Below are 27,004 nucleotides of genomic sequence, written 5' to 3'. Positions count from 1 at the left end.
CTGCAATCCATGTAGTAGTTTAGTATCTTCTCTGAACTCTCTCTAGAGTATCTATATCCTTCTGGAGATACGGCCTCCAGTACTGCGCACAATACTGCAAGTGAGCTCTCACCAGTGTTCTGTACAACGGCATGAGCACTTCCTTCTACTGCTTATACCTCTCCCTATACATCCATGAGTACTTCTCTCTTTCTACTGCTTATACCTCTCCGTATACACCCATGAGCACTTCTCTCTTTCTACTGCTTATACCTCTCCCTATACATCCAAGCATTCTGCTAGCGTTTTCTGCTGCTCTATTACATTGTCTTCCTACCTTTAAGTCTTCTGAAATAATTTCTCCTAAATCCCTTTCCTCAGATACTGAGGTCAGGACTGTGTCAAATATTGTATATACTGAGGTCAGGACTGTGTCAAATATTGTATATACTGAGGTCAGGACTGTGTCACATAATCTATATTCTGCCCGAGGGTTTTTACGCCCCAGGCGCATTATCTTGCACTTATCCACATTCAATTTCAGTTGCCAGAGTTCTGACCATTCTTCTAGTTTTCCTAAATACTTTTCAATTTGGCGGATCCCTCCAGGATCATCAATCCTGTTACATATCTTTGTGTCATCAGCAAAAAGACCAAAACCGTCAGGACCTTCTGCGATATCACTAATGAAGATATTAAGCAAAATTGGTCCCAGTACAGATCCCTGAGGTCCCGACTGGTAACAAGACCGCGCTCTGAATATTCTCCATTGACTACAACCCTCTGTTGTCTGTCACTCAGCCACTGCCTAATCCACTCAACAATATGGGAGTCCAAGCTCAATGACTGCAGTTTATTGATAAGTCTTCTATGTGGGACAGTGCCAAAAGCCTTACTAAAATCTAGATATGCGATGTCTACTGCCCCTCTGCCATCTATTATTTTAGTCACCCAGTCAAAAAAATCAATAATATTGATTTGACATGATCTCCCTGAAGTAAACCCATGCTGTTTTTCATCTTGAAATCCATGGGATTTTAGATGTTCCACAATCCTATCCTTTAGTAGGGTTTCCATTAATTTCCCCACTATTGATGTCAGACTTACTGGCTTATAGTCACCTGATTCCTCCCTACTACCTTTCTTGTGAATGGGCACGACATTTGCTAATTTCCAATCTTCCGGGACGACTCCTGTTACCAGTGATTGGTTAAATAAATCTGTTAACAGTTTTTCTAGTTCACCGCTAAGCTCTTTTTTATAACTTTTTGGTGTTTCCCATCAGGCCCCTGTGACTTTTTTGTCTTCACTTTAGACAGCAAACGTAGAACCTCTTCCTCTGTAAAGACACAGGCATCAAACAATTCATTAGTCTTCCTCCCTAATGGAGGTCCTTTTCCTTCTTTTTCATCTGTAAAACTGAACAGAAGTATTCATTAAGGCAGTCGTCTCGCCCTTTCTTCTCTTCTACATACCTTCCTTCCTTTGTTTTTAATTGAGTTATTCCTTGTTTTAATTTCCTTCTTTCATTTATATATTTGAAGAATGTCTTATCCCCTTTTTTAACAGACTGAGCTAGTTTTTCTTCTGCCTGCGCTTTAGAAGTTCTTACAACATACATCAACAGTAAAAAAAAAAAGTTAAATACATCAGTTTTAATACAATCATGGGACAAATCAATAGATCATCATGAAAACAAGTATACAGTGGAGCAGTAAGAAAAAACAATAGTCCAAATTATTGCCTTTCAATGTCAGTAATCATCGGCTGAGCGCATGACATTGAAAGGCAATGATTCGGACTATTGTTTTTTCTTACTGCTCCACTGTATACTTGTTTTCATGATGATCTATTGATTTGTCCCATGATTGTATTAAAACTGTTGTATTTAACTTTATCACTGTTGATGTGTTATGATGTCACTAGCCACGCCCCTTTTTGTAATTTTGCACCGTTTTTCCTTTATTTATGGATGATTGTCAACTATCATGCACTCTGATCTGAGGAAGGGATGGCTCCTTCCGAAACGCGTCATCACCTGTTTTTTAATTTTCTTGTATGAATAAATGGTTCTGCTGAGAACCTTTGTACCATTACCTGGTCCATTTGCGTCCTTACCTGGGAGTCCGCAGCGCCATTCTACAAGGGTTCTTTTCCTCCAGTTACTCTTTTTTTTTCCGCACCAGGATAGCAGCGTTGCCTACTCCCACAACCCAGAAGGCTGAGCAGCGACTCCGGATCTATAGTATCCCATTATCACTGGGGTATAAGGCTTATATTACTTTTCTTTAAATGGTCACTCTCATTAAAACTAATTTTTGCCATTGCACTCCTTATGGTAAATAAAAAAAATATTTCTAATATACTTTGTTTATAAAAAATGAAGTTTTCTATGTTTTATTTGTGCTTAAAAAAGCTCAAGAGCACATTTTCCCCCAACTCATACATAGACTTTGGACCGAAGCCCAAACACAGGAAGTGCAGCCTGGAGTGCTGAGGGGGGGGTGTCCAACCAACAGCATATGACAGTTAAGTGGGAGCTATGACTGGATGAGGCTAGACACCCCCCCCTCCCCTTGAGCACTCCAGGCTGCACTTCCTGTGTTTGGACTTCTGTCCAAGGTCTATGTATGAGATGGGGGAAAATGTGCTCTTGAGCTTTTTAAAGACCAAATAAAACATAGAAAACTTCATTTTTTTAAATAAATAAAGTATATTAGAAATATTTTTTTATTTACCATAAGGAGTGCAATAGCAGGAATTAGTTTTAATGAGAGTGACCCTTTAAGGTGAGCGGCCATCTATATGGTTTCTGGGTCAGTCTGCTCCTGTTACACGAGGCTCCGGTATCGGTCGTCCCTTTTCTGTCTTCTGGTGCTGTAGTGTCAGATTGCACAAGATTTTGCAATTTCAGATGTTACACACCAACTCAATGGTGCAACGTCTAATGTCTAGTGCAGCATTTCCCAACTAGGGTGCCTCCCGATGTTGCAAAACTACAACTCCCAGCATGCCAACGGCTGTCCGGGCATGCTGGGAGTTGTAGTTTTGCAACAGCGGGTGGCACCCTGGTTGGGAAACACTGGTCTAGCGTGTCCTGTGTAAGATCACATTACAACTTTACATGGCCATCTCATCATTCTAACCCCCCCCCCCCTCCAAAATCACCAACATAAAGACCTCTGGGGTCATGCTCAAAACTCTTCACATCAAAAAAATTTTAAGTTTCGCACCAAAATTTTGGCGCAAAAAAGGTCACATTCAAAGAGGGGATATTCAAAGCTTGTCGCGGAAAAACAAAATACATTTTCGTGTCAAAATTCCCAATATATTTTCAGAACTGTGGTTTTCTGCAAGGTTTGCACAGTTTACGTTAAAACTGCTAAAGTGGGCGTGTCAACGTAATTTGAGAATTTACTCTCTATTTTCAAAGGCTGTGTAGACAATTTACTTAATCATGTAAAATTCACACCAGCTCTGAGGTGGCGTAAAACCTGTGATTAATTATTATTATTTTTTTTTTATACTAAATGTTATGTTAAAAGCCTAGACAAACAATATACAGCTGTATATAACCATTAAAATCAGTTTAACCCCTTAATTTCTCATATAATTTTGCACTGTCAGATACAATAACTTTTGATATGTTGTAAAGCATGTATAACCAATAGGTTTTGCAATTGCTTTCCTTAGAAAATGTTCAGTATTTCATACTGAAAAAGCCAGTCAAACAATTGCCCCCCCCCCCCCCCGCCTGCTTGGACACATACTAGTCCTGCTGTGTCCATGAGTCATTCCCTATTCCATGGACACACTTCCTTGATTGACAGCTGTGAGCGCAGGGCTAACACCTGGAGGAAAAATCCTCCCACTGTCATCTTGTGTCCCGCTACTGTCAGCGTGGACAAGCTGGGAGTTGTAGTTTTGCTAATCCTAGGGGAGATGTGAGCAGACAGTATACTGAGGGAGGGGGCGGAGACCTGCACAGTGAGGCCACGCCCCCTCCCTTTAGGAGGAATTCAGACTAGAGAGCTAAATTAAAAGTGTAATAAAAAAAAAAAAATAAGGTGCTAGACACATAAAAATTACATGTACATGGTCAGGATTAGGTACTGAGTGATATATAAATTTTTTATTTTTTTTTATTGGATCTGACGGGTACGCTTTAAGGACCAATTATTAAATTTTTTATTAATTGTAAATTATTCTTTTTTGCAGCACTCATTCTCAAAGTCCTAAAGCTTTTATTTTGTCATCTACACACCCATATCATTTTTTTCAACCCCTTAAAGGAGTACTCCAGTGGAAAAAACATTTTTTAAGTCACCTGGCTTCAGAAAGTTAAACAGATTTGTAAATTATTTCTATTAAAAAAAAAAATCTTAATTGTCCCAGTACCGTATATACTCGAGTATAAGCCGACCCGAGTATAAGCCGAGACCCCTAATTTCAACCCAAAATCCCAGGAAAAGTTATTGACTCGAGTATAAGCCTAGGGTGGGAAATACCTCATCCCCCCCTGTCATCATCCAGACCCGTCATTAACATCCTCATCATCCCCTTGTCATCATCCCACACATCCCCCCTTCATCATCCCCTTGTCATCATCCCACACATCCCCTTATCATCCCACACATCCCCCCTTCATCATCCCCTTGTCATCATCCCACACATCGCCTTATCATCCCACACATCCCCCCTTCATCATCCCCTTGTCATCATCCCACACATCCCCCCTTCATCATCCCCTTGTCATCATCCCACACATCCCCTTATCCCACACATCCCCCCTTCATCATCCCCTTGTCATCCCACACATCCCCTTATCCCACACATCCCCCCTTCATCATCCCCTTGTCATCATCCCACACATCCCCCTTCATCATCCCCTTGTCATCATCCCACACATCCCCTTATCATCCCACACATCCCCCCTTCATCATCCCCTTGTAATCATCCCACACCCCCCCCCTTCATCATCCCCACCCCCCTTCATCATCCCCACACCCCCCCCCCCCTTCATCATCCTCTTCTCATCATTCGCCCTCAGTGGTCTTCAACCTGCAGACCTCCAGAGGTTTCAAAACTACGACTCCCAGCAAGCCCGGGCAGCCATCGGCTGTCCGGGCTTGCTGGGAGTTGTAGTTTTGAAACCTCCGGAGGTCCGCAGGTTGAAGACCACTGCGGCCTTCAACATGCGGACCTCCAGAGGTTTCAAAACTACAACTCCCAGCAAGCCCGGGCAGCCATCGGCTGTCCGGGCTTGCTGGGAGTTGTAGTTTTGAAACCTCCGGAGGTCCGCAGGTTGAAGACCACTGCGGCCTTCAACATCATCCAGCCCCCTCTCACCCCCTTTAGTTCTGAGTACTCACCTCCGCTCGGCGCTGGTCCGGTCCTGCAGGGCTGTCCGGTAAGGAGGTGGTCCGGTGAGGAGGTGGTCCGGGCTGCTATCTTCACCGGGGGCGCCTCTTCTCCGCGCTTCCGGCCCGGAATAGAGCCGTTGCCTTGACAACGACGTATCTGCGTCGTTGTCAAGGCAACGTGACTATTCTGAGGCCGGGCCCGAAGCGCTTAGAAGAGGCCTCCCCGGTGAAGATAGCAGCCCGGACCACCTCCTCACCGGACCACCTCCTTACCGGACAGTCCTGCAGGACCGGACCAGCGCCGAGCGGAGGTGAGTACTCAGAACTAAAGGGGGTGAGAGGGGGCTGGATGATGTTGAAGGCCGCAGTGGTCTTCAACCTGCGGACCTCCGGAGGTTTCAAAACTACAACTCCCAGCAAGCCCGGACAGCCGATGGCTGCCCTGGCTTGCTGGGAGTTGTAGTTTTGAAACCTCTGGAAGTCCGCAGGTTGAAGACCACTGCGGGTGGGGGAGTTCACTCGAGTATAAGCCGAGGGGGGTGTTTTCAGCACGAAAAATCGTGCTGAAAAACTCGGCTTATACTCGAGTATATACGGTACTTATTAGCGGCTGTATACTACAGAGGAAATTCTTTTCTTTTTGGATTTATTTTCTGTCTGTCCACAGTGCTCTCTGCTGACACATCTTAATCCTTTCGGTAGTTATTAGCAGCTGTATGCTACAGAGGAAATTCTATTATTTTTGAATATCTTTTTTGTCTTGTCCACAGTGCTCTCTGCTGACACCTGATGCATGTATCGGGAACTGTCCAGAGCAGGAGAAAATCCCCATAGCAAACCTATGCTGCTCTGGACAGTTCCAGACACGGACAGAGGTGTCAGCAGAGAGCACTGTGGACAAGACAAAAAAGGAAATTAAAAAAGAATAGAATTTCCTCTGTAGCATGCAGCTGCTAATAAGTACTGAAAGGATTAAGATTTCTAAATAGAAGTAATTTACAAATCTGTTTAACTTTCTGGCACCAGTTCATTTAAATAAAAAAAGTTTTCCACCGGGTTTTTTCCGGGGTGTAAAATTTTGCGCCAAAACTGTTGATTTTAGTGCCAAAGTCAGCAATTTTGGCATGATAAAAATCCAATATGGAGGCAATAAAAAAAATTGGTGCCAAATTTGACAATTTTTGTTGCGAAAAAAAAAAAAAAATAAAAATAAAAAAAGTGGCACGATAATGAACTCTCACATATTTTCAAAAAAGTGTAATTAATATCGCTGGAGCAAAAAATTACTGTTGTTTTTGAATATCTCCCCCCTTGTCAACAAATCTTACGAGGGAGAAGATAGAGTCTACAGAAGAGAATCCCACGACTGTCACCTCGCACGTCTCTAACACGTAACCCTCCAGTACTGGGGATTAGACTATAACCGTGTCGCTCCGGGCTAGAAATCAATCCTAAATGTGATTCCCAGACTGAGGCCCTTTTGATAAATCACCCCTCGGCCACACATCGCCATAAGCAGCCTCAGACGCGTTGTGACAAGTGTTCTCGGATGGATTTCTACCGACAGGACTGGATGAACCTTGATCTTGTTGCTTTGAGACCAATAGTGTCTCTTTACTGTCTTCACAAGACAAGATACATCGGAGAAGCCTCAGAAAGGAACAATGTTCTGTAATTCTATGGAAACCAACTGCGCAAACATTATAAAACAATAACGAGCGCGCACTCACCACTCCTGCGGGCTGCCGGTCTTAGATATCCGTCTTCCCTGTATACCGGGGAGGCACTTGTGGACGATGCGGGGGCGCTGAGCGCCCCCGCATCGTCCACGAGTCCCTCCCCGGTTTACAGGGGAGATAGAAATCTGTGGTGACCCAGTACAGAATATAGTATTCCGCCCATCCTGTGTGGCAGATGTTGCCTTCAGTGTCCGTCTTGGGCCCCCTCTACTCAAGACCCAATATAATGCAATGTTATGCTATGGTTAATGTCCTGGCATTTTCTATGTACCTGTTGATTTAAGCCTGTTAAAATCTGTTGTTAGGGGAGTGTGTATGAGGTAAACCATGTAACTTATCAGTCCAATGGGAGTCCTCCAAATCTGCTCCTTATATGGTGTGGTAGGCTTTTTGGCTAAGATCAAGTGTTGCATCTGTTTCTTATCAGTTTCATGCTGGTGGTCGAGACAACACCGGTGTGGAGCTGTTGGGTATAGGTGCTGCATGGAAGGGGGCAGGTGTACCGGGGTGTTCCGGGGCTGGTTCTGAGGAATCAGCTTCCCGGCTGCCCCGATGTGAACTGCTCCCTCCCCACGAGGCTAAGAGGGTCTAAAGCCGAGGTACTTTAGTGCCTCGGGGAGTGGTGACCTCGAGGTGCCAAAACTCACTGGGAGGATAGGCTCACTGAGTGGAAGCACGGGCACCATAATCTCTTCACCTTGTGGCACTCACCTCTTGATTGCCGGCCTTCTGGCTAGGATCAGATAATTTTTTATAGATCCGGCAGGATGTCCGGGCAGTATATCTGCGACATTCCCTTATTTATTTTTTTGTCACTGTGCCACTTTTTGCGTGTTGTGTGTCCACAGGATTTGTCAGGATGCGGTAGCCCTTCTGGGTGTCCCTCCTGGCGGTCTAGGGGAGGTGTGTGTGGCCATTAGGTTCCACAACTCCCTGCAAAACACCTACTCTTGCATGGGCAGGGTACCAACCGTTATCGGCTCTGCGGGCAGTTACCTTGGCTAACACCAAGGGAGATTCCGGGAGCATTTGTGGTCCCTTAGTAGCTTCGGCGAAAAGGGACATCGAACCTGGAACCTCGCAGGTACCTTTTGGTCCGGAGGTGAAGGGTAAGGTTTTTTGGGGGACCTCTCTCCTATTGGAGAAGTCTTGCGATAGACCGCATCCTTTGTGCACGTTTTCTTAGTGTAACACGTTTGCACATTTCCTTGCACATTTTCTTGCACATTGGGTGATTCGAGAGCACGTTACTCGGCTCTTAAAAAAAAAAGAAAAAGTGTGGTGGGAGTTCAGCGTTAGCTGAGGCCCAGTTTGGAGAAAGTCTGAAGAGAGAGTGTGTGGTGTTCTGAGGAGGCCTCAAGTCTAATCCTGCAACCACGCATCTGCTAAAGCAAATCCCCTGCACCAAGGTGAATGTCAGCGCCTACCGGTAAGCACTAAGTCCAGGGGATTCAAGTCAGTCATCCAAGTCAGTTATTCAAGTCAGTCACTAAAGTCAGCGTGGGTTGCCATACAGCAAGTCATACACAGTACAATCAACTACAAGTCCCAGCAAGGCGATAAGCTTCCAAGGTTTACCCTTTGGTACCAATGGATCTAACGGATTTTACCATTTATGAAGCCTCAATAAAGCCAGTTATCTGTAATCTTGTGTCTGAGTATTTATTGCCCCGTGCCTGGCACAGGAGAAGCTGGCTCAACCTCGGACAGTGTATAGTCTAACTGTGCCCTGGCGTCACGAAAAGATTAATTTGCATATTAACCTCACCCGACACCACAAATCTAAGACCAGCAGCCCACAGGAGTGGTGAGTGCACGCTCGTTCTTTGCTTCCATGTTATTGTTGGTTATATCTGTATACTACGAGTATAGCACCCCAGGCAGCCGTGACTCCACCTATGTAGTTTTTGCATTTAATTTTTTGACTGCTAGGACCCTGTTATACATTCCACATAGCCTGGTGCCCTTAGCCTTTACTCTTCTACTATAGTTTAAATATTATAAAACATTGACCAAACTATTTTCCTAGTTTGGAGGTGAAGGGTTATACTGTTGGGGAAAGGTCTCTGTCTCGTATATCACACCTTCATCATTGATTAAGGATACAATTAATATAATTTCTGGGTAAATCATAGACATCAGACACCACATGACATAGTAAAGTCTCATACACTCACCGTTACAAGCCTTTCTGTTGCAGAGTCGACCTTCTTCTAAAACCCCTTCACAGATGTGGCCTTCATCAGGGAGAGACTGACAGCTCCTGGTTCTTGTCTGCAGCCCACCCCCGCAGTCTCTGTTACAATCCCCCCATGAGGTCCATGCCGTCCATCCACCTTGTGAGAGAAAACAAACAGATTTCATCATCTTCAATCCAAGGTCTGGGTAAAAAGACATTAAAATCATTTTCCAGTATCAAATTAAATTAATATATCAAAACATCTATCCTCAAAACATATGTCATACTAATGTAGTATTATAATTTGTACTGAATTCAGCATGTTTCGTTTATTTACCCCTGACATGAAGTTGTGTAGTCCTTTTATTGTCAGTGTGGTGTTGTCTGAGCAATTCCCTGACTACCCCCCATGCTCAGTCAACAGGAAGTTGTGTAGTCCTCTCATTGTCATTGTGGTGTTGTCTCAGCAGCTTCCGGCTCCTCCCTTTCTCACTAGACAACAGCCTCGGCTGTCCCTGGAGGTGTGGCTGTTTTTTGTCTCTGAGATTTTGCTCCGCCCCCTGAGCGCTGTCACCAAATCTGACCATGCCCTACAGCTACATCCCCATCTCCCTGTAATATACATACATATCTTTATTGAGGAATTAAGGGAAGGATGAGCAGGCTGCCACGCCCCCTTCCATAGACTTGCATTGAGGGGGCGGGGCATGACATAATGCGGGGGGCATCACAAGCTCCCGACTAGGGTTGACCGGCATTGGCCATATTCGAATTTGCGATATTTCACAAATATATAGACGTATATTTGTCCTATATTTGCAAATTTCACATATTCGTTATATTCGTTGTGTATTCAATGAATATTCGCGTAACCGCGAATGTGCGTATTGGAGGAAGAAAACAGTGAAGGGGTGGGCAACATTACTATTGGTGGCTAGGGATGTTGCCCACCTCTGACCAGTGTATTTGCATCATTCTCATTGGCCCAAAAGCTAAAAGAAGGAATATGCGCATATGTGAAATATTCGCGCTCCGCAGTCTCACACAGTAACTAGTATTGGAGCCTTCTTTAGGCCACAAGCTGGAAGCAGGGAGGGATGATGATCACTGTGATGTGTTCTGTGAAATTATTTTTTTCATCATTTCGAATATATAGCGAATATATTCGCAATATTCGCAAATTCACAATAAAAAAAAAAAATGCTAATATTTGCACCCAACACTGCTCCCGAAGCCGGCTCCAGCGTTCGGAACAGTTTGTTCCAAACGCTGAGCAGCGGAGTACCCCATTTAAGTTACGTAATCTCAAAATACTATACCAGAAAATGCACAAAAATATCCAAAATATCTAATGAATATACTAAACAACTGTGTCCCTTGCAATAAAAAGAGTCTACAGTACAGAACCCCATGTGTCCCTTATCCTTTGCTCATTCAGTGTCTGTAGAAATCATAGTATTAGGAGATGCCTTTTTTATACGAGTATATAGAACAGTGGTCTTCAACCTGCGGACCTCCAGATGTTGCAAAACTACAACTCCCAGCATGCCTGGACAGCCAATGGCTGTCCTGGCATGCTAGGAGATGTAGTTTTGCAACATCTGGAGGCCCGCAGGTTGGAGACCACTGATATAGAATGACTTAGTGCCATGACTAAGAGCCAGATTTGGCTCGAAACGCGTCAGTTTCCTTGTTTTTTTTTATGGCAACTGATATAGAATAAAGGGAAACAAATAAAATACTAAAAAATAATAATAATAATAATAATAATAATAATAATAATCTCAAAATGCTATACCAAAAAATGCACAAAAATATCCAAAATATCTAATGAATATACTAAACAACTGTGTCCCTTGCAATAAAAAGAGTCTACAGTACAGAATGACTTAGTGCCATGACTAAGAGTCAGATTCAGCTCGAAACGCGTCAGTTTTCTTCTGTTCTTTTCTGTCATGGATATCCTCTGTTTTTAAATGACGGAATAAAAGCAAAGTTTTATTTTTCTTTTTTTGGAGCAGCTGGAGGCTCTTGCTTTTTTTTCCCTCTTGTCAACTGATATTGAATAAAGGCAAACAAATCAAATACAAAATAATAATAATAATTAATAATAATAATCTCAAAATGCTATACCAAAAAATGCACAAAAATATCCAAAATATCTAATGAATATACTAAACAACTATATCCCTTGCAATAAAAAGTGTCTACAGTACAGAACCCCATGTGTCCCTTATCCTTGGCTCATTCAGTGTCTGTAGAAATCATAGTATTAGGAGATGCCTTTTTTATACGAGTATATAGAACAGTGGTCTTCAACCTGCGGACCTACAGATGTTGCAAAACTACAACTCCCAGCCATGCCCGGACAGCCGTAGGCTGTCCGGGCATGCTCTCAGTTGTAGTTTTGCAACATCTGGAGGTCCGCAGGTTGGAGACCACTGATATAGAATGACTTAGTGCCATGACTAAGAGCCAGGTTTATCTCGAAACGCGTCGGTTACTTGTTTTTTTTCATGTCATGGATATCCTCTGTTTTTAAAGTATGGAATAAATACAAAGTTTTATTTTTCATTTTTTGGAGAAGCTGGAGGCTCTTGCATTTTTACCTTCTTGTCAACTGATATAGAATAAAGGGAAACAAATAAAATACTAAAAAATAATAATATTAATAATAATGTCAAAATGCTATACCAAAAAATGCACAAAAATATCCAAAATATCTAATGAATATACTAAACAACTGTGTCCCTTGCAATAAAAAGAGTCTACAGTACAGAATGACTTAGTGCCATGACTAAGAGTCAGATTCAGCTCGAAACGCGTCAGTTTTCTTCTGTTTTTTATGTCATGGATATCTTCTGTTTTTAAATGACGGAATAAAAGCAAAGTTTTATTTTTCTTTTTTTGGAGCAGCTGGAGGCTCTTGCTTTTTTTACCCTCTTGTCAACTGATATTGAATAAAGGCAAACAAATCAAATACAAAATAATAATAATAATTAATAATAATAATCTCAAAATGCTATACCAAAAAATGCACAAAAATATCCAAAATATCTAATGAATATACTAAACAACTGTGTCCCTTGCAATAAAAAGAGTCTACAGTACAGAACCCCATGTGTCCTTATCCTTGGCTCATTCACTGTCTGTAGAAATCATAGTATTGTGAGATGCCATATTTATATGAGTATATAGAACAGTGGTCTTCAACCTGCGGACCTCCAGATGTTGCAAAACTACAACTCCCAGCATGCCTGGACAGCCAATGGCTGTCCTGGCATGCTAGGAGATGTAGTTTTGCAACATCTGGAGGCCCGCAGGTTGGAGACCACTGATATAGAATGACTTAGTGCCATGACTAAGAGCCAGATTTGGCTCGAAACGCGTCAGTTTCCTTGTTTTTTTTATGGCATGGATATCCTCTGTTTTTAAATGATGGAATAAAAGTAAAGTTTTATTTTTCATTTTTTTGGAGCAGCTGGAGGCTCTTGCTTTTTTACCCTCTTGTCAACTGATATAGAATAAAGGGAAACAAATAAAAAAATAAATAAATAAAACAATAATAATAATAATAATAATAATAATAAAAATAATAACAATCTCAAAATGCTATACCAAAAAATGCACAAAAATATCCAAAATATCAGTGTCTGTAGAAATCATAGTATTGTGAGATGTCTTATTTATACGAGTATATAGAACAGTGGTCTTCAACCTGCAGACCTCCAGATGTTGCAAAACTACAACTCCCAGCATGCCCGGACAGCCAACGGCTGGGAGTTGTAGTTTTGCTGGGAGTTGTAGTTTTGCAACATCTGGAAGTCCGCAGGTTGGAGACCACTGATATAGAATGACTTAGTGCCTTGACTAAGAGCCAGATTAGTCTCGAAACGCGTCTGTTTTCTTGTGTCATGAATATCCTCTGTTTTGAAATGATGGAATAAAAGCGAAGCAGCTGGAGGCTCTTGCTTTTTTACCCTCTTGTCAAATGATAAAGAATAAAGGGAAACAAATAAAATACAAAATAATAATAATAATAATAATAATAATAATAATAATCTCAAACTGCTATACCAAAAAATGCACAAAAATATCCAAAATATCCAATGAATATACTGCACAACTGTGTCCCTTGCAATAAAAAGAGTCTACAGTACAGAAAAACAGCAAAATACATAACTCACTTCCTGCCGTATTTCTACAATTACAATTGGAATTTAGTAACAATTACATTCAATAACCAGCAGAAGGTTCCTCGCGGTCCAGAGGGCAGAGCAGATGGCGGGTCATCGAGACAATCCATAATATTGACCTTTAAGAGTTAATGAATACTCGTCATTGAATCCCCGTCACAGACTCATGCAGCCGTTATGATTTGTTATTTGATACAATTGTTTAAGAATCGGTAACTGTTAGAACATAATTACAACATATAAGGAACAATTCAATCGATAGGATCCATAGAATCGATGGCCGAGCATCATCGACTAAGGATTCTTAATTATTTTTAACATGTCCCTCGATAATTAAGATGGGTTTGGGGTGAAGGGGGGGGGGGGGGGGTGAATGGATTCCACCACTGTCTAAAATTTCTCTATTGTCCTGCTGTACATTAAATCATCGAATCACTGAATTGTATAAGTAACAAAATGTATTAATCACTGGAAAAAGTGACCATTATACAAGGATAAACCCTAATCCAAACCAGCCCCCTAAAGGACGCTAAACATATATACCTAGGACGGCAGGATATAACTCAGGATCAGTACAGGATAAGTAATGTAATGTATATACACAGTGATCTCACCAGCAGAATAGTGAGTACAGCTCTGGAGTATAATACAGGATATAACACAGGATCAGTATAGGATAAGTAATGTAATGTATATACACAGTGACCTCACCAGCAGAAGAGTGAGTGCAGTTCTGGGGTATAATACAGGATATAACTCAGGATCAGTACAGGATAAGTAATGTAATATATGTACACAGTGACCTCACCAGCAGAATAGTGAGTACAGCTCTGGAGTATAATACAGGATATAACTCAGGATCAGTACAGGATAAGGAATGTAATGTATGTACACAGTGACCTCACCAGCAGAATAGTGAGTACAGCTCTGGAGTATAATACAGGGTATAACTCAGGATCAGTACAGGATAAGTAATGCAATGTATGTACACAGTGACCTCACCAGCAGAATAATGAGTACAGCTCTGGAGTATAATACAGGATATAACACAGGATCAGTATAGGATAAGTAATGTAATGTATATACACAGTGACCTCACCAGCAGAATAGTGAGTACAGCTCTGGGGTATAATACAGGATATAACTCAGGATCAGTGCAGGATCAGTAATGTAGTGTATGTACACAGTGACCTCACCAGCAGAATAGTGAGTACAGCTCTGGAGTATAATACAGGATATAACTCAGGATCAGTACAGGATAAGTAATGTAATGTATGTACACAGTGACCTCACCAGCAGAATAGTGAGTACAGCTCTGGAGTATAATACAGGATATAACTCAGGATCAGTACAGGATAAGTAATGTAATGTATGTACACAGTGACCTCACCAGCAGAATAGTGAGTACAGCTCTGGGGTATAATACAGGATATAACTCAGGATCAGTAATGTAGTGTATGTAGATTCCGTGTGCTGTGTGTCTCCTCCTCCTGGACTCTGCACATCTTGTAGACAAGGACTTACAATGTTAAAGTTCTTTTAAAGAAGCTGAGAATTTTCTTCCCCCATAAAACTGGGGATAAGATTATTAGCATAGTAACAAGTTCTTACATAATCCATTCACGGCGTCTTTGCCTGATAAGCACCAACATCTGCAATACTTCTCGCAGACCCCACAACCTCTCATAAAATATTCAGAATTTATATGAAGGCAACGCAGTACAATTTACTAGCTCAATAAATCTGACCTGGAAACCTGCTCTCTACAGCTGTAATAATAATTTTATTTCACACACCAATAATAAAATATGCAACTCCATGGAATTAAAAGATCCAATAAATCTACTGCGCCGAATAGGTTGCGATTCCTTTATTGGTGCTGCAGGCTGAGAAGGAGAGAATAACAGGATTAACAGGGGCTGGAAGTTCCCGGCGTTGTCCAAATTGGATTTATAAATGATCTAGGGTCAGTCCTCTAAATGGCCGCAGCCGCCGGGTACTTCGAAAGTAAAAAAAAAACAAAAAAAACACCAATTTTCAAATAGTTTTCCAAAAATATTCATAGTTTGCTTCATGAAACATAAAATGGCGGTATTATTTATTTTGGAGGATTATTAATACCGCTGCGCCCGTTTCAGTGTCATTCCATTTGTAGTGGGCACATATTCAGGCAGGTTCACCGCGCCAAGATTTTACGTAAAGGGAAAAGATTATTTTAGTTTGGCGTAGAACAGAATTCACAACTTGCGGTGGCACATGATCACATGATGTCGCTCCTAGGTTAAAAAAAAAAAGTGTTCTCATATTTAAGCATCATGTACCTACATTTTTAGGAACCACAAAAAGATGCAAAATACAGTAAGGTTTTTGCCGTGTACTCCTATGCATAGACTTCCCATTAATCAGTAATACAGATCCAAGTCCTTTGTGTGCCGCCATATAGTGCCAGCACAAGGACAATACCCTCTCTAATACTTCCATAATGAGGGAAGTAGTGGGGCATGTCCTGTGCATGGTTCTTATCTAGCAGCTGATAAATTAAAGGGGTATTCCAGGAAAGAAACGTTTTTACTATATATCAACTGGCTTCAGAAAGATAAATAGATTTGTAAATTACTTCTATTAAAAATCTTAATCCATTCAGTACTTATGAGCTGCTGAAGTTGAGTTGTTCTTTTCTGTCTAAGCTCTCTCTGATGACACCTGTCTCAGGAACTGTCCAGGGTAGAAGCAAATCCCCTTAGCAAACCTCTTCTACTCTGTGCAGTTCCCGAGACAAGCAGAGGTGTCAGCAGAGAGCACTGTTGTCAGACAGAAAAGAACAACTCAACTTCAGCAGGTCATAATTATTGGAAGGATTAAGATTTTTTAATAGAAGCAATTTACAATTCTGTTTAACTTTCTGGAGCCAACTGATATAATAAAAAAAAAAACAATTCCTGGAATACACCTTTAAGTCATGTGGTTCCTTAATTTCTAAATGGGTGGCATGTGGTAAATTTTGCAAGAAATGTGCAGCCCAATAAACCTTTTCCCAGCAAAAATAAATTAATCATTGGGCTTATTATATCTGGAGCCCGATATTCAATGAAAATCAGATGATGGGGGGGGGGGGGTGAGGTGTGGGCAGCTATAATTAGAGACCGATGTATAAAGGTCACAACCCAATGCAAAATCCTTCAACGGAAGCAAGTTGTGGACCTCTAGATGTTGTAAAACTACAACAATTTTACAACATCTGGAGACCACTGGACTAAGGATAATACATAGAATAAAACTACAACTCCCAGCATGTCTGGACAGCATATACTCCTACTTGTATTATGCAGGGGGACACTTGCCCAACCCTTCTCTCCTCTGACATTCAGGGTCAACAAAGAGTTGAGAGGCCATTGTACACATATAACAATGTTTCCCAACCAATGTGCCTCAAGCTGATGCAAAACTACAACCCCCAGCATGCCCGGACAGCACGTACTCCTACATGTATTCTGCAGAGGGACACTTGCCCAACCCTTCTGTCTTCTGACATCCAGGGTTAACAAAGAGTCTAGAGGCCATTGTTCACATAAAACAGTGTTTCCCAACCAATGTGCCTCCAGCTGATGCAAAACTTCAACTCCCAGCATGCCCAGACAGCACTTACTCCTACATGTATTCTGCAGGGGGACACTTGCCCAACCTGTCTCTCCTCTGACACCCAGAGTCAATAAAGAGTCAAGAGGCCATTGTACACATAGAACAGTGTTTCCCCACTAATGTGCCTCCAGATGAAACAAAACTAAAACTCCCAGCATGCCCAGACAGCATATACTAGTACATTGAGTTTAATGGTTCATCAACGTAAGACCATGTTATTGATAGGTGTAAAGCCATGTGTCTATATTGAGATAGATAACAAGTCTTATGGGTACTGGAATGGGGACCACTACTGTTGACCCAATAGACAATGCATTTGAGATACTTCATCAATGCAACAACAGGTTACGGTCCATCCCTGATACTCTCCATTTTATGTAATTTGTTATATTCCATGATACTCCCTTACCTTCTTGTCCATTATGATACTTTCAGCTTCTCTTAGTGAAAATAGGGTAGGACCAATTTGGTTCATGTTTTATGTGGTTGCCCCTTTTTGGATTGGTTGGCAGGTATTAAACTTTGCAAGAAATGTCTGGCCCATCGAACCCTTCTCTTGGCAAGAAGAGCTGTATCCTTGGGCTTCTCATATCTGGAGTCATGGAAATCAGATCATTGGGGGGGGGGGGGGGGCTGCAGTTTTTGGTAAGTCGGGGATTTATTCCCCTTGAGTTTTACGGTTCATCAAGGATGAGAAAATGTAGTTGACATAAGTTGACATTATGCTGCTTTCAGCTGGACATGTATTATGTGGTTGCCCCTTTTTGGAATAGCCGGTATGTCAAAACTTTGAAAAACATGTTTGGCCCACTAAATGTTCTCTTTCTCTTGGCGAGAAGAGCTGAATCCTTGGGTTCCTATGAGAGCCATAAAAATCAGATGATGGGGGTGCCCCCCACCTGCCATCATCTAATTTTCATGGCTCTATGAGGAACCCAAGGATTCAGCTCTTCTTGCCAAGTTCTTTTTATGTCAACCACATGGTCTTCACATTGATGAACCATAAACCTAACAATTGCTGCCCCCCCCCCCCCAGGGGGGCAGCAATTGTTAGGTTTATGGTTCATCAATGTGAAGACCATGTGGCTGACATAAGATGTGTTACACCGAGCGCTCCGGGTCCCCGCTCCTCCCTGGAGCGCTCGCAGCGTTCTCCTGTTCGCAGCGCCCCGGTCAGACCTGCTGACCGGATGCGCTGCGATAATGTCCCCAGCCGGGATGCGATTCGCGATGCGGGACGCGCCCACTCGCGATGCGCATCCCGACCCGCTTACCAGACTCGTTCCCCGTCTGTGCTGTCCCGGCGCGTGTGGCCCCGCTCCCTAGGGCGCACGCGCGCCGGGTCTTTGCAATTTAAAGGGCCGGTGCGCCACTGATTGGCGCATGGGTTTTAATCAGTACCTTCACCTGTGCACTTCCCTATATCACCTCACTTCCCCTGCACTTCCTTGACGGATCTTGTTGCCATTGTGCCAGTGAAAGCGTTCCTTGTGTGTTCCTAGCCTGTGTTCCAGACCTCCTGCCGTTGCCCCTGACTACGATCCTTGCTGCCTGCCCTGACCTTCTGCTACGTCCGACTCTGCTCTTGTCTACTCCCTTGTACCGCGCTTATCTCAGCAGTCAGAGAGGTTGAGCCGTTGCCGGTGGATACGACCTGGTTGCTACCGCCGCTGCAAGACCATCCCGCTTTGCGGCAGGCTCTGGTGAAAACCAGTAGCAACTTAGAACCGGTCCACCGACACGGTCCACGCCAATCCCTCTCTGGCACAGAGGATCCACCTCCAGCCAGCCGAATCGTGACAAGATGAACCATATTAGTGTTTACTCAAGGAAGCCCTGCTAAGACCATCGATGCAACCACAGGTCAAGGTCCTGTTTCCTAATTTTGATGGCATTTGTTACATTTCATGATAAGCCCCCCCCCCCCCCAAACTCACACACACTTCTTGTTCATTCTGATGTCTTCAGCTACTCTACTTAAATACGGGGGGAACTAATCGGTTCATGTATTGTGTGGTTGCCCCTTTTTGGAATGTCTGGCGTGCCGTAATCTTTTTCTGTGGCCCACTCAACCTTCTGCTGGTCAGAAAAGCGGAATACTTGAGCTTCTCATAACTGGAACCATGGAAATAAGATGATGGGGGGTCAGCCAGGTCAGCGTTTTATGGTTCATCAACGTGAAGACCATGTGGAGTCATTCTAGAGTTTACTCAATGGACCTTACGTTTAAAGGGTTACTCTGCTGTAAACATCTTATCCCCTCAGCAAAGGAAAGGGGATAAGATGTTAGAAGCGGGGGTCCCTCATGGTCTCCAGGCCGGCAGCGGCGGTGGCATCCGTGATGGCGTGACGTCACACCACGCCCCCTACATTCGTGTCTATGTGAGGGGGCGTGACGGCTAGTACGTAGCCCTCACGCCTTCTCCTATAGAGGTGAATGGAGGGGGCATGGCGGCCGGCATCGTCAGTCATCGGACACTGAGCAGAGCTCGCTCCGTGCACCAAATGACAGCGGTGCTGCAGCGGAGATTGTGGGGGTCCCCATTGGCAGGGGATAATATAGAGGATGGGGGATAAGATGTTTTACGTACCCCTTTAAGATGTTTTATCGTGAAATTCTACGAAGACCATCGATCCTGATTCCGGATACCATTTTTTATGCCATTTGCTACATTTAATGATACTCTCCCCCCCCCCCCCCCCCCCACCTTCTTGTTCATTAGGATTTTTTCAGCCATGCTTAGTGAACATGCGGGAAAAACAAGGAAAGGGATCGTCATTTAATGGTTTTCGCCATCCCAGGGACTACGCGTGACCTTTTAGGCTGTGTCAGAATTCGAGCGCAATAACATCCAGGTCTTATCGATCCCAGAATCAACCTTTCCCCTTGACAGCGGTGAGTTATAAAACTGTCCAATTCACCTCCCCCCCCCCCCCCCCCCCGCGTCCTTTATGAATGGAATGCCACCATTTCTAGGATTTTAATCTCCTCCTCGGCCCCGCTCCAAATGAGTGAATCAAGGTCATTTGTTCCCCGGCCTCGTAAACGGACGTCTTTTTATTTTTATTTATATTTTATTCCGGCTTATGGGTTTATTTTTAGCGGCTTTCTTAGTTTACACGTTTGGAGTTCGGAACGTTAAAAAAAAAAAAAAAAAAAAAAAGGTTGCGGTCGTTCGCGGAACTCGCTCACTTATCGGAAAAAAACGGCAATCGGTTTAATGCATCTGAATGGGGGTTGGGTCTGCAGCCAATGCCTGGATTTCTGCAAAATCTCATGCAGATGACGTGTGTGATCGCGCCCTGGTGATCTCCAAATGGTGGACCTCCAGATGTTGCAAAACTACAACACCCAGCATGCCCGGACGGCCAACGGCTGGAGACAACTGAGTTACATGGTGCAAGAAATCACACATAAATACAACACAATGCAAAATCCTTCAACAGAAGCAAGTTGTGGACCTCTAGATGTTGTAAAACTACAACCCCCAGCATGCTCGGACAGCCAACGGCTGTCCGGGCATGCTGGGAGTTGTAGTTTTACAACATTTGGAGACCACTGGACTAAGGATAATACAGGGTAAACCCATCAGTGCTGTCCTTGGTGCTGACGTTATCTCCCAGACTTCCCCACAGTTTTCCCCAGCAGTCTCCAATCTCCAGATGTTGCAAAACTACAACTCCCAGCATGCCAAGACAGCATATACTCGTACATGTATTCTGCAGGGGGACACTTGCCCAACCGTTCTCTCCTCTGACATCCAGCGTCAACAAAGTGTCAAGAGGCCATTATACACATAGAACAGTGTTTCCCAACCAATGTGCCTCCAGCTGATGCAAACCAACAACACCCAGCATGCCCGGTCAGCATATACTCATACATGTATTCTGCAGGGGGACACTTGCCCAACAATTCTCTCCTCTGACATCCAGGGACAACAATGAGTCAAGAGGCCATTATACACATAGTATAAAAACAAAAAAGAGCGCTCCATAGCGTAAACCACCCGGGTGAATATGGCAAAAGGAATGATTATGCAAGCCTCTTACCCCAGGTGGTTGTGTGGACTCACACACAACAATGGTAAGCGTGAGCGAGCTATAGGGTCCGGTCTGCAGCCTCCCAACCAAGTAGACAGCAACTGGGGATAGACTTTCAAGGAGTGGCGGGTCTCCACGGCGCTGACCAGGAACGGACCTGTCAGGTAAGTAGAAAGGTGATTTTATTTTGATAATGCAACGCGTTTCACCTCGCTTGCGTGGCTTCATCAGTCATGGTAATCAGAAAGGGAGGGGGGCTTTTATACACAGTGCAGTTAACTCTTTAACAGCCTTCATCATATTTTAAAATATGATGAAGGCTGTTAAAGAGTTAACTGCACTGTGTATAAAAGCCTCCCTCCCTTTCTGATTACCATGCCTGATGAAGCCGCGCAAGCACGGTGAAACGCGTTGCATTATCCCAATAAAATCACCTTTCTACTTACCTGATGTATCCGTTCCTGGTCAGCGCCGTGGAGAGCCGCCACTCCTTGGAAGTCTATCCCCAGATCCTACACATAGAACAGTGTCTCCCAACTAATGTGCATCCAGATGCTACAAAACTACAACTCCAAGCATGCCCAGACAGCATATACTCATACATGTATTCTCTAGGGGGACACTTGCCCAACCCCTCTCTCCTCTGACATGAAGCAATTCCTGCAACAATTCTGCCGTGTGTGAATACATCTTAGTGGTCTCCACACTGTGGACCTCCAAATGTTGCAAAACTACAACTCCGTGCATCCCTGGACAGCCAACAGCTGGAGTCAAAAATAATATAGGTAATACAGGAAACACCAGACTGCAAAATCTTCACTGAAAGCAAAGACTAAGTCTATAGTCTCCAAGCTGTGGACCTCCAGATTTTGTAAAACCGGAACAGCCCTTGCATGCTGGGAGATTTAGTTTTGCAACATTTGGAGGTCCACAGCTTAGAGACCACTGGACTATGGATAATGCCGGGTAGAGTAGTCAGTGCTAAAATTATCTCCCAGACTCCAGCCCAGGGATCCCCAAAAGTTACCAAACTATGGACCTCCAGATGTTGAAAAACTACAACTCCCAGCATGCCTAGACCATATATACTCATACATGTATTCTGCAGGGGGACACTTGTCCAACTCTTCTCTCCTCTGACATCCAGAGTCTGTAAAGAGTCAAGAGTCCATTGTACACATAGAACAGAGTTTCCCAACCAATGTGCATCGAGTTGATGCAAAACTACAACTCCCAGCATGCCCAGACAGCATATGCTTGTACATGTATTCTTCAGAGGGACACTTGCCCAACCCATCTCTCCTCTGACATCCAGAGTCAGCAAAGGGTCAAGAGTCCATTATACACAGAGAACAGTGTTTCCCAACCAATTTGCCTCCTGCTAATGTAAAACTACAACTCCCAGCATGCTCTGACAAGCCTTGGCATGCTGGGAGTAATAGTTTAGAAAGATATTGAGGTTCACAATTTGGAGACCACTTGACTAATGATAATGCAGGGTAGACATGTCAGTGCTGTTCTTGGAGCCGAAGTAATCACCCAGACTCCACCTCACCAGTTTCCAAACTGTGGACCTCCAGATGTTGACAGATCTTGTTTCACTGGGGTTGTAGGTTCAAATCCCTCCGAGGACAATATCTGTAAGGAGTTTGTATGTTCTCCCTGTGTTATTGTGGGTTTCCTCCGGTCTCCTTCAAAACTTTACCATAAGGTGAATTTGGAATTTAGATGGTTAACCCACTGATGAGAACAGGAACCAATATCCCACTAAAGACACCATTTGCAAAGAGTTTGTATGTTTTCTCTGTGTTCTCTTAGGTTTCCTCTGAGTATTTTTATAGCCCAAAACATATCGAGGTGAATTTGAAATTTACATTGCAAGTCCCAGGAACCGATATGTGTCTGGAAGTCCTGGGTTTAAATCTCACCATGGAAAACATTTGTAAGGAGTTTGCATGTTTTTCCTGTGTTCTTTTGGGTTTTCTCCAGTCTCCTTCCACACTCCACAAAGTCATACTGATAGATGAATTTGGAATTAAAGCATACCTTTAATCAAAAAAACTTTTGATATATTATAGATTAATGTATGCAGAATGACTTTCCAATAGCATGTTATTAAAAAATATGCTTCTTTCTATTTAATTTTCCACTTTGAAAAAATGACCACTAGGGGTCTCCCTTCCAGTCCTTTTTTATAGATTTCAGACTCATGCTGGAGTCCTAAATCTCAGACTGCAGCCGGGACACAGACAAACTCAGGACTGCTCCCTGCCAGGAGTTTGTCCCCGGCTGCAGTCTGAGATTTAGGACTCCAGCATGAGTCTGAAATCTATAAAAAAAGGACTGGTAGGGAGACCCCTAGTGGTCACTTTTTCAAAGTGGAAAATTAAATAGAAAGAAGCAAATTTTTTAATAACATGCTATTGGAAAGTTATTCTGCACACATTAATCTATAATATATGAAAAGTTTTTTTGATGAAAGGTACCCTTTACGATTAGCCCCTAATGGGGATAGGGACCAATATTAGTCAAGAAGCCCTGTGTTCAAACCCCACCTTGGACAACATCTGCACAGAGTTTGTATGTTCTCCCTGTGCTCTCCCCCTACACTCTAAAACCAATTGTGTTGTTTTTTTCCGTGTATTCGGTTCTTTTCTCACATTTCAAAACAGAGTGATGGGTAAATATAGAATTTATATTGTAAACCCCATTATGAACAGGAACCAACATTAGTCTGGAAGTTCTGGGATGTAATCCCACCAAGGACTACACATGCAAGGAGTTTGTATGTTCTCCCAGAATTTTGTTCAGGTACTCTAGTTTCCTCCCATACTCCAAAACATACAAATCTGGGAATTTAGAATTTACATTCCCAATGGGCACAGGGACCGATATGGGTCTGGAAGTCCTTGATTCATATCTGATGAAGAAAAACATCTGCACAGAGTCTGTATATTCTCCCTGTGTTCTTATGGGTTATCTTCAGTTTATGCCCATACTCCAACACATACTGATAGGAGAATTTGAAATTAGAATTGCGAACCCCTAGTGGAGACAGGGACCAATATGAATCTGGAAATCCTGTGTTCAAATCCCACCAATGACAACATCTGCAAGGAGTTTGTATGTTCTCCCAATGTGTTTTTGTGTAAATTTTTCCTAGGACTTCGGTTTTCTTCCCCAGCCCAAAACATCCTGGTGAATTGTGAACTTAGATTTCTAACCCCAATGGGGACAAGGATCAGTGTGAGTGATGACAAGCCCTGTAAAGCACCGTGGTATATGTTGGTGCAATATGTCTGCAGTGATAGCTTCCACAGAGGTTAGTGTAAGTGTAAGTGGGAAAAATATGGTTTTAGAGGCGCTGCTCACAGAGTGAGGTCACGAAACAGCAGACTCCTGCCGGCACAGGACAATATATATTTTGTTAGCAAAGAACGTACAACGTGTTTCGGCATATACAAAATGCCTTCCTCAGGTCCAATAGGACAATACATTTTTCGTTCTTGGTAAAGTGGGAGTGTGCTGGTCGGGATCCTGTAAGTTTGCGGTGCCGGCGTGGGCCCACGCCGGCACCGCAAACTTACAGGATCCCGACCAGCACACTCCCACTTTACCAACAACGAAGAGTGTACTGTCTTATTGAACCTGAGGAAGGTATTGTGTATATACCGAAACGCGTTGTCCATTTTTTTCAAATAAAATATACATTGTAATGTTCCGGCCTGAGTCTGTTGTTTCGTGACCTCACTCTGTGAGCAGCGCCTCTAAAACCGTATTTTTCCCACTTCCACTACTAATACTGGTACCGGTTAGGAGTGCAGCAGCTCTACATTATCTATCTGCAATTTTTCACCACCACACTCTGACAACGAACGGACGGGAACAAAGATACAGAAGATGTTCCCCAGACTTTCTGATGAACAATATAACAAAACGGTGACAGCCCTTCACGACGGCCATATTGATCGTCACCAAACTTTCCCAGAAGAAAATATAATGAAGAACCAGATAAAGAGAACGGATAATGGATGTGACACAAAGGGTCAACTCAAGGTCTCCTGTTAGGGGCGATGGTCTGGATTAAGGGTGAAAATGCCCTTTAATTATGATGTTTTTACGGTCCATGCGGCAGCTGAGACCCTGAAGTTCTCAGTTCTGGATGACACTGCTGAGATGTGACAACGCTCCGGCAAATGCTTCCTACTGTACGTGAGCGATGGCCATGCTGAATATTGATCCGCCACATAGTGACCTGTTCTCCTGTGATGTACGACGTCTCACTCTGATTAATGTAGAATGTTTGTGCCATTTACCTTCTGGGTTTTTTTTTTCTTCTTTTTTTATTATATTTTTCCTCTTGTCCACTTATATCGATCCTGGAGTTATATGGGGATGTATATGGAGGTTTGTATCGGATCAGTAAATGTGGATTGGACCGACTATTATATTATTCTGTAGGGATTAATAAATACATTTCTATGCTCATTGTCACCGCAAAGGCTTAAAATCAGAAACAATTATTCCTATATCAGTAATCTGTAATATAGACACATAAGATAGAACTAACACATTTCACACTGCAGAATTTCTGCTGGAGATCGAGCCGGCGGCGCTAGGACCGAGCAGACTGCATTGCTGCCCCCATAGACTGCAGTGCATTTCTGGGTGGATCTTTTGGGAGATCTGATCAGAAATGCATTGCCATCTATAGAGACAGCAATGTAGTCCGCGCGGTCCTAGTCCCACCGGCTCAATCTCTGGCAGAAATTCTGCCCAGAAATTCCACAGTGTGAACCTAACCTTTTAGATGTATCCATTCATGTCCATAGGAGGCAGTATTATAGTAGTTATATTCTTGTATATAGGAGCAGTATTATAGTAGTTATATTCTTGTATATAGGAGCAGTATTATAGTAGTTATATTCTTGTATATAGGAGCAGTATTATAGTAGTTATATTCTTGTATATAAGAGCAGTATTATAGTAGTTATATTCTTGTATATAGGAGCAGAATTATAGTAGTTATATTCTTGTATATAGGAGCAATATTATAATAGTTATATTCTTGTATATAAGAGCAGTATTATAGTAGTTATATTCTTGTATATAGGAGCAGTATAATAGTAGTTATATTCTTGTATATAGGAGACAGTATTATAGTAGTTATATTCTTGTATATAGGAGCAGTATTATAGTAGTTATATTCTTGTATATAGGAGCAGTATTATAGTAGTTATATTATTGTATATAGGAGCAGTATTATAGTAGTTATATTCTTATATATAGGAGCAGTATTATAGTAGCTATATTCTTGTATATAGGAGACAGTATTATAGTAGTTATATTCTTGTATATAGGAGCAGTATTATAGTAGTTATATTCTTGTATATAGGAGGCAGTATTATAGTAGTTATATTCTTGTATATAGGAGCAATATTATAATAGTTATATTCTTGTATATAGGAGCAGTATTATAGTAGTTATATTCTTGTATATAGGGGCAGTATAATATTAGTTATATTCTTGTATATAGCAGCAGTATTATAGTAGTTATATTCTTGTATATAGGAGCAGTATTATAGTAGTTATATTCTTGTATATAGGAGCATTATTATAGTAGTTATATACTTGTATATAGGGGCAGTATTATAGAAGTTATATTCTTGTATATAGGAGCAGTATTATAGTAGTTATATTCTTGTATATAGGAGCAGTACTATAGTAGTTATATACTTGTATATAGGAGCAGTATTATAGTAGTTATATTCCTGTATATAGAGGCAGCATTATAGTAGTTATATTCTTGTATATAGGAGCAGTATTATAGTAGTTATATTCTTGTATGTAGAGGCAGTATTATAGTAG

General features: G+C 42.5%; 1 protein-coding gene across 1 annotated transcript in view; it reads right to left on the bottom strand.

The window, feature by feature from the left end:
* The window catches only part of ADGRB1 (adhesion G protein-coupled receptor B1), a gene marked incomplete in the record, with an annotated part of 689,450 nt that overhangs the window by 360,241 nt on the left and 302,205 nt on the right, over window positions 1-27,004 (bottom strand). The window contains 1 exon segment of the mRNA XM_056522870.1: window positions 9,259-9,417. Within this exon segment, the coding sequence (XP_056378845.1) occupies window positions 9,259-9,417 (159 nt within the window).

Source organism: Hyla sarda, chromosome 5, assembly GCF_029499605.1.
Source record: "Hyla sarda isolate aHylSar1 chromosome 5, aHylSar1.hap1, whole genome shotgun sequence".
NCBI classification, from domain to species: Eukaryota; Metazoa; Chordata; class Amphibia; order Anura; family Hylidae; genus Hyla; species Hyla sarda.
Note: the sequence above shows the minus strand (reverse complement) of the source record. Positions and strands in the feature narration are given on the sequence as shown.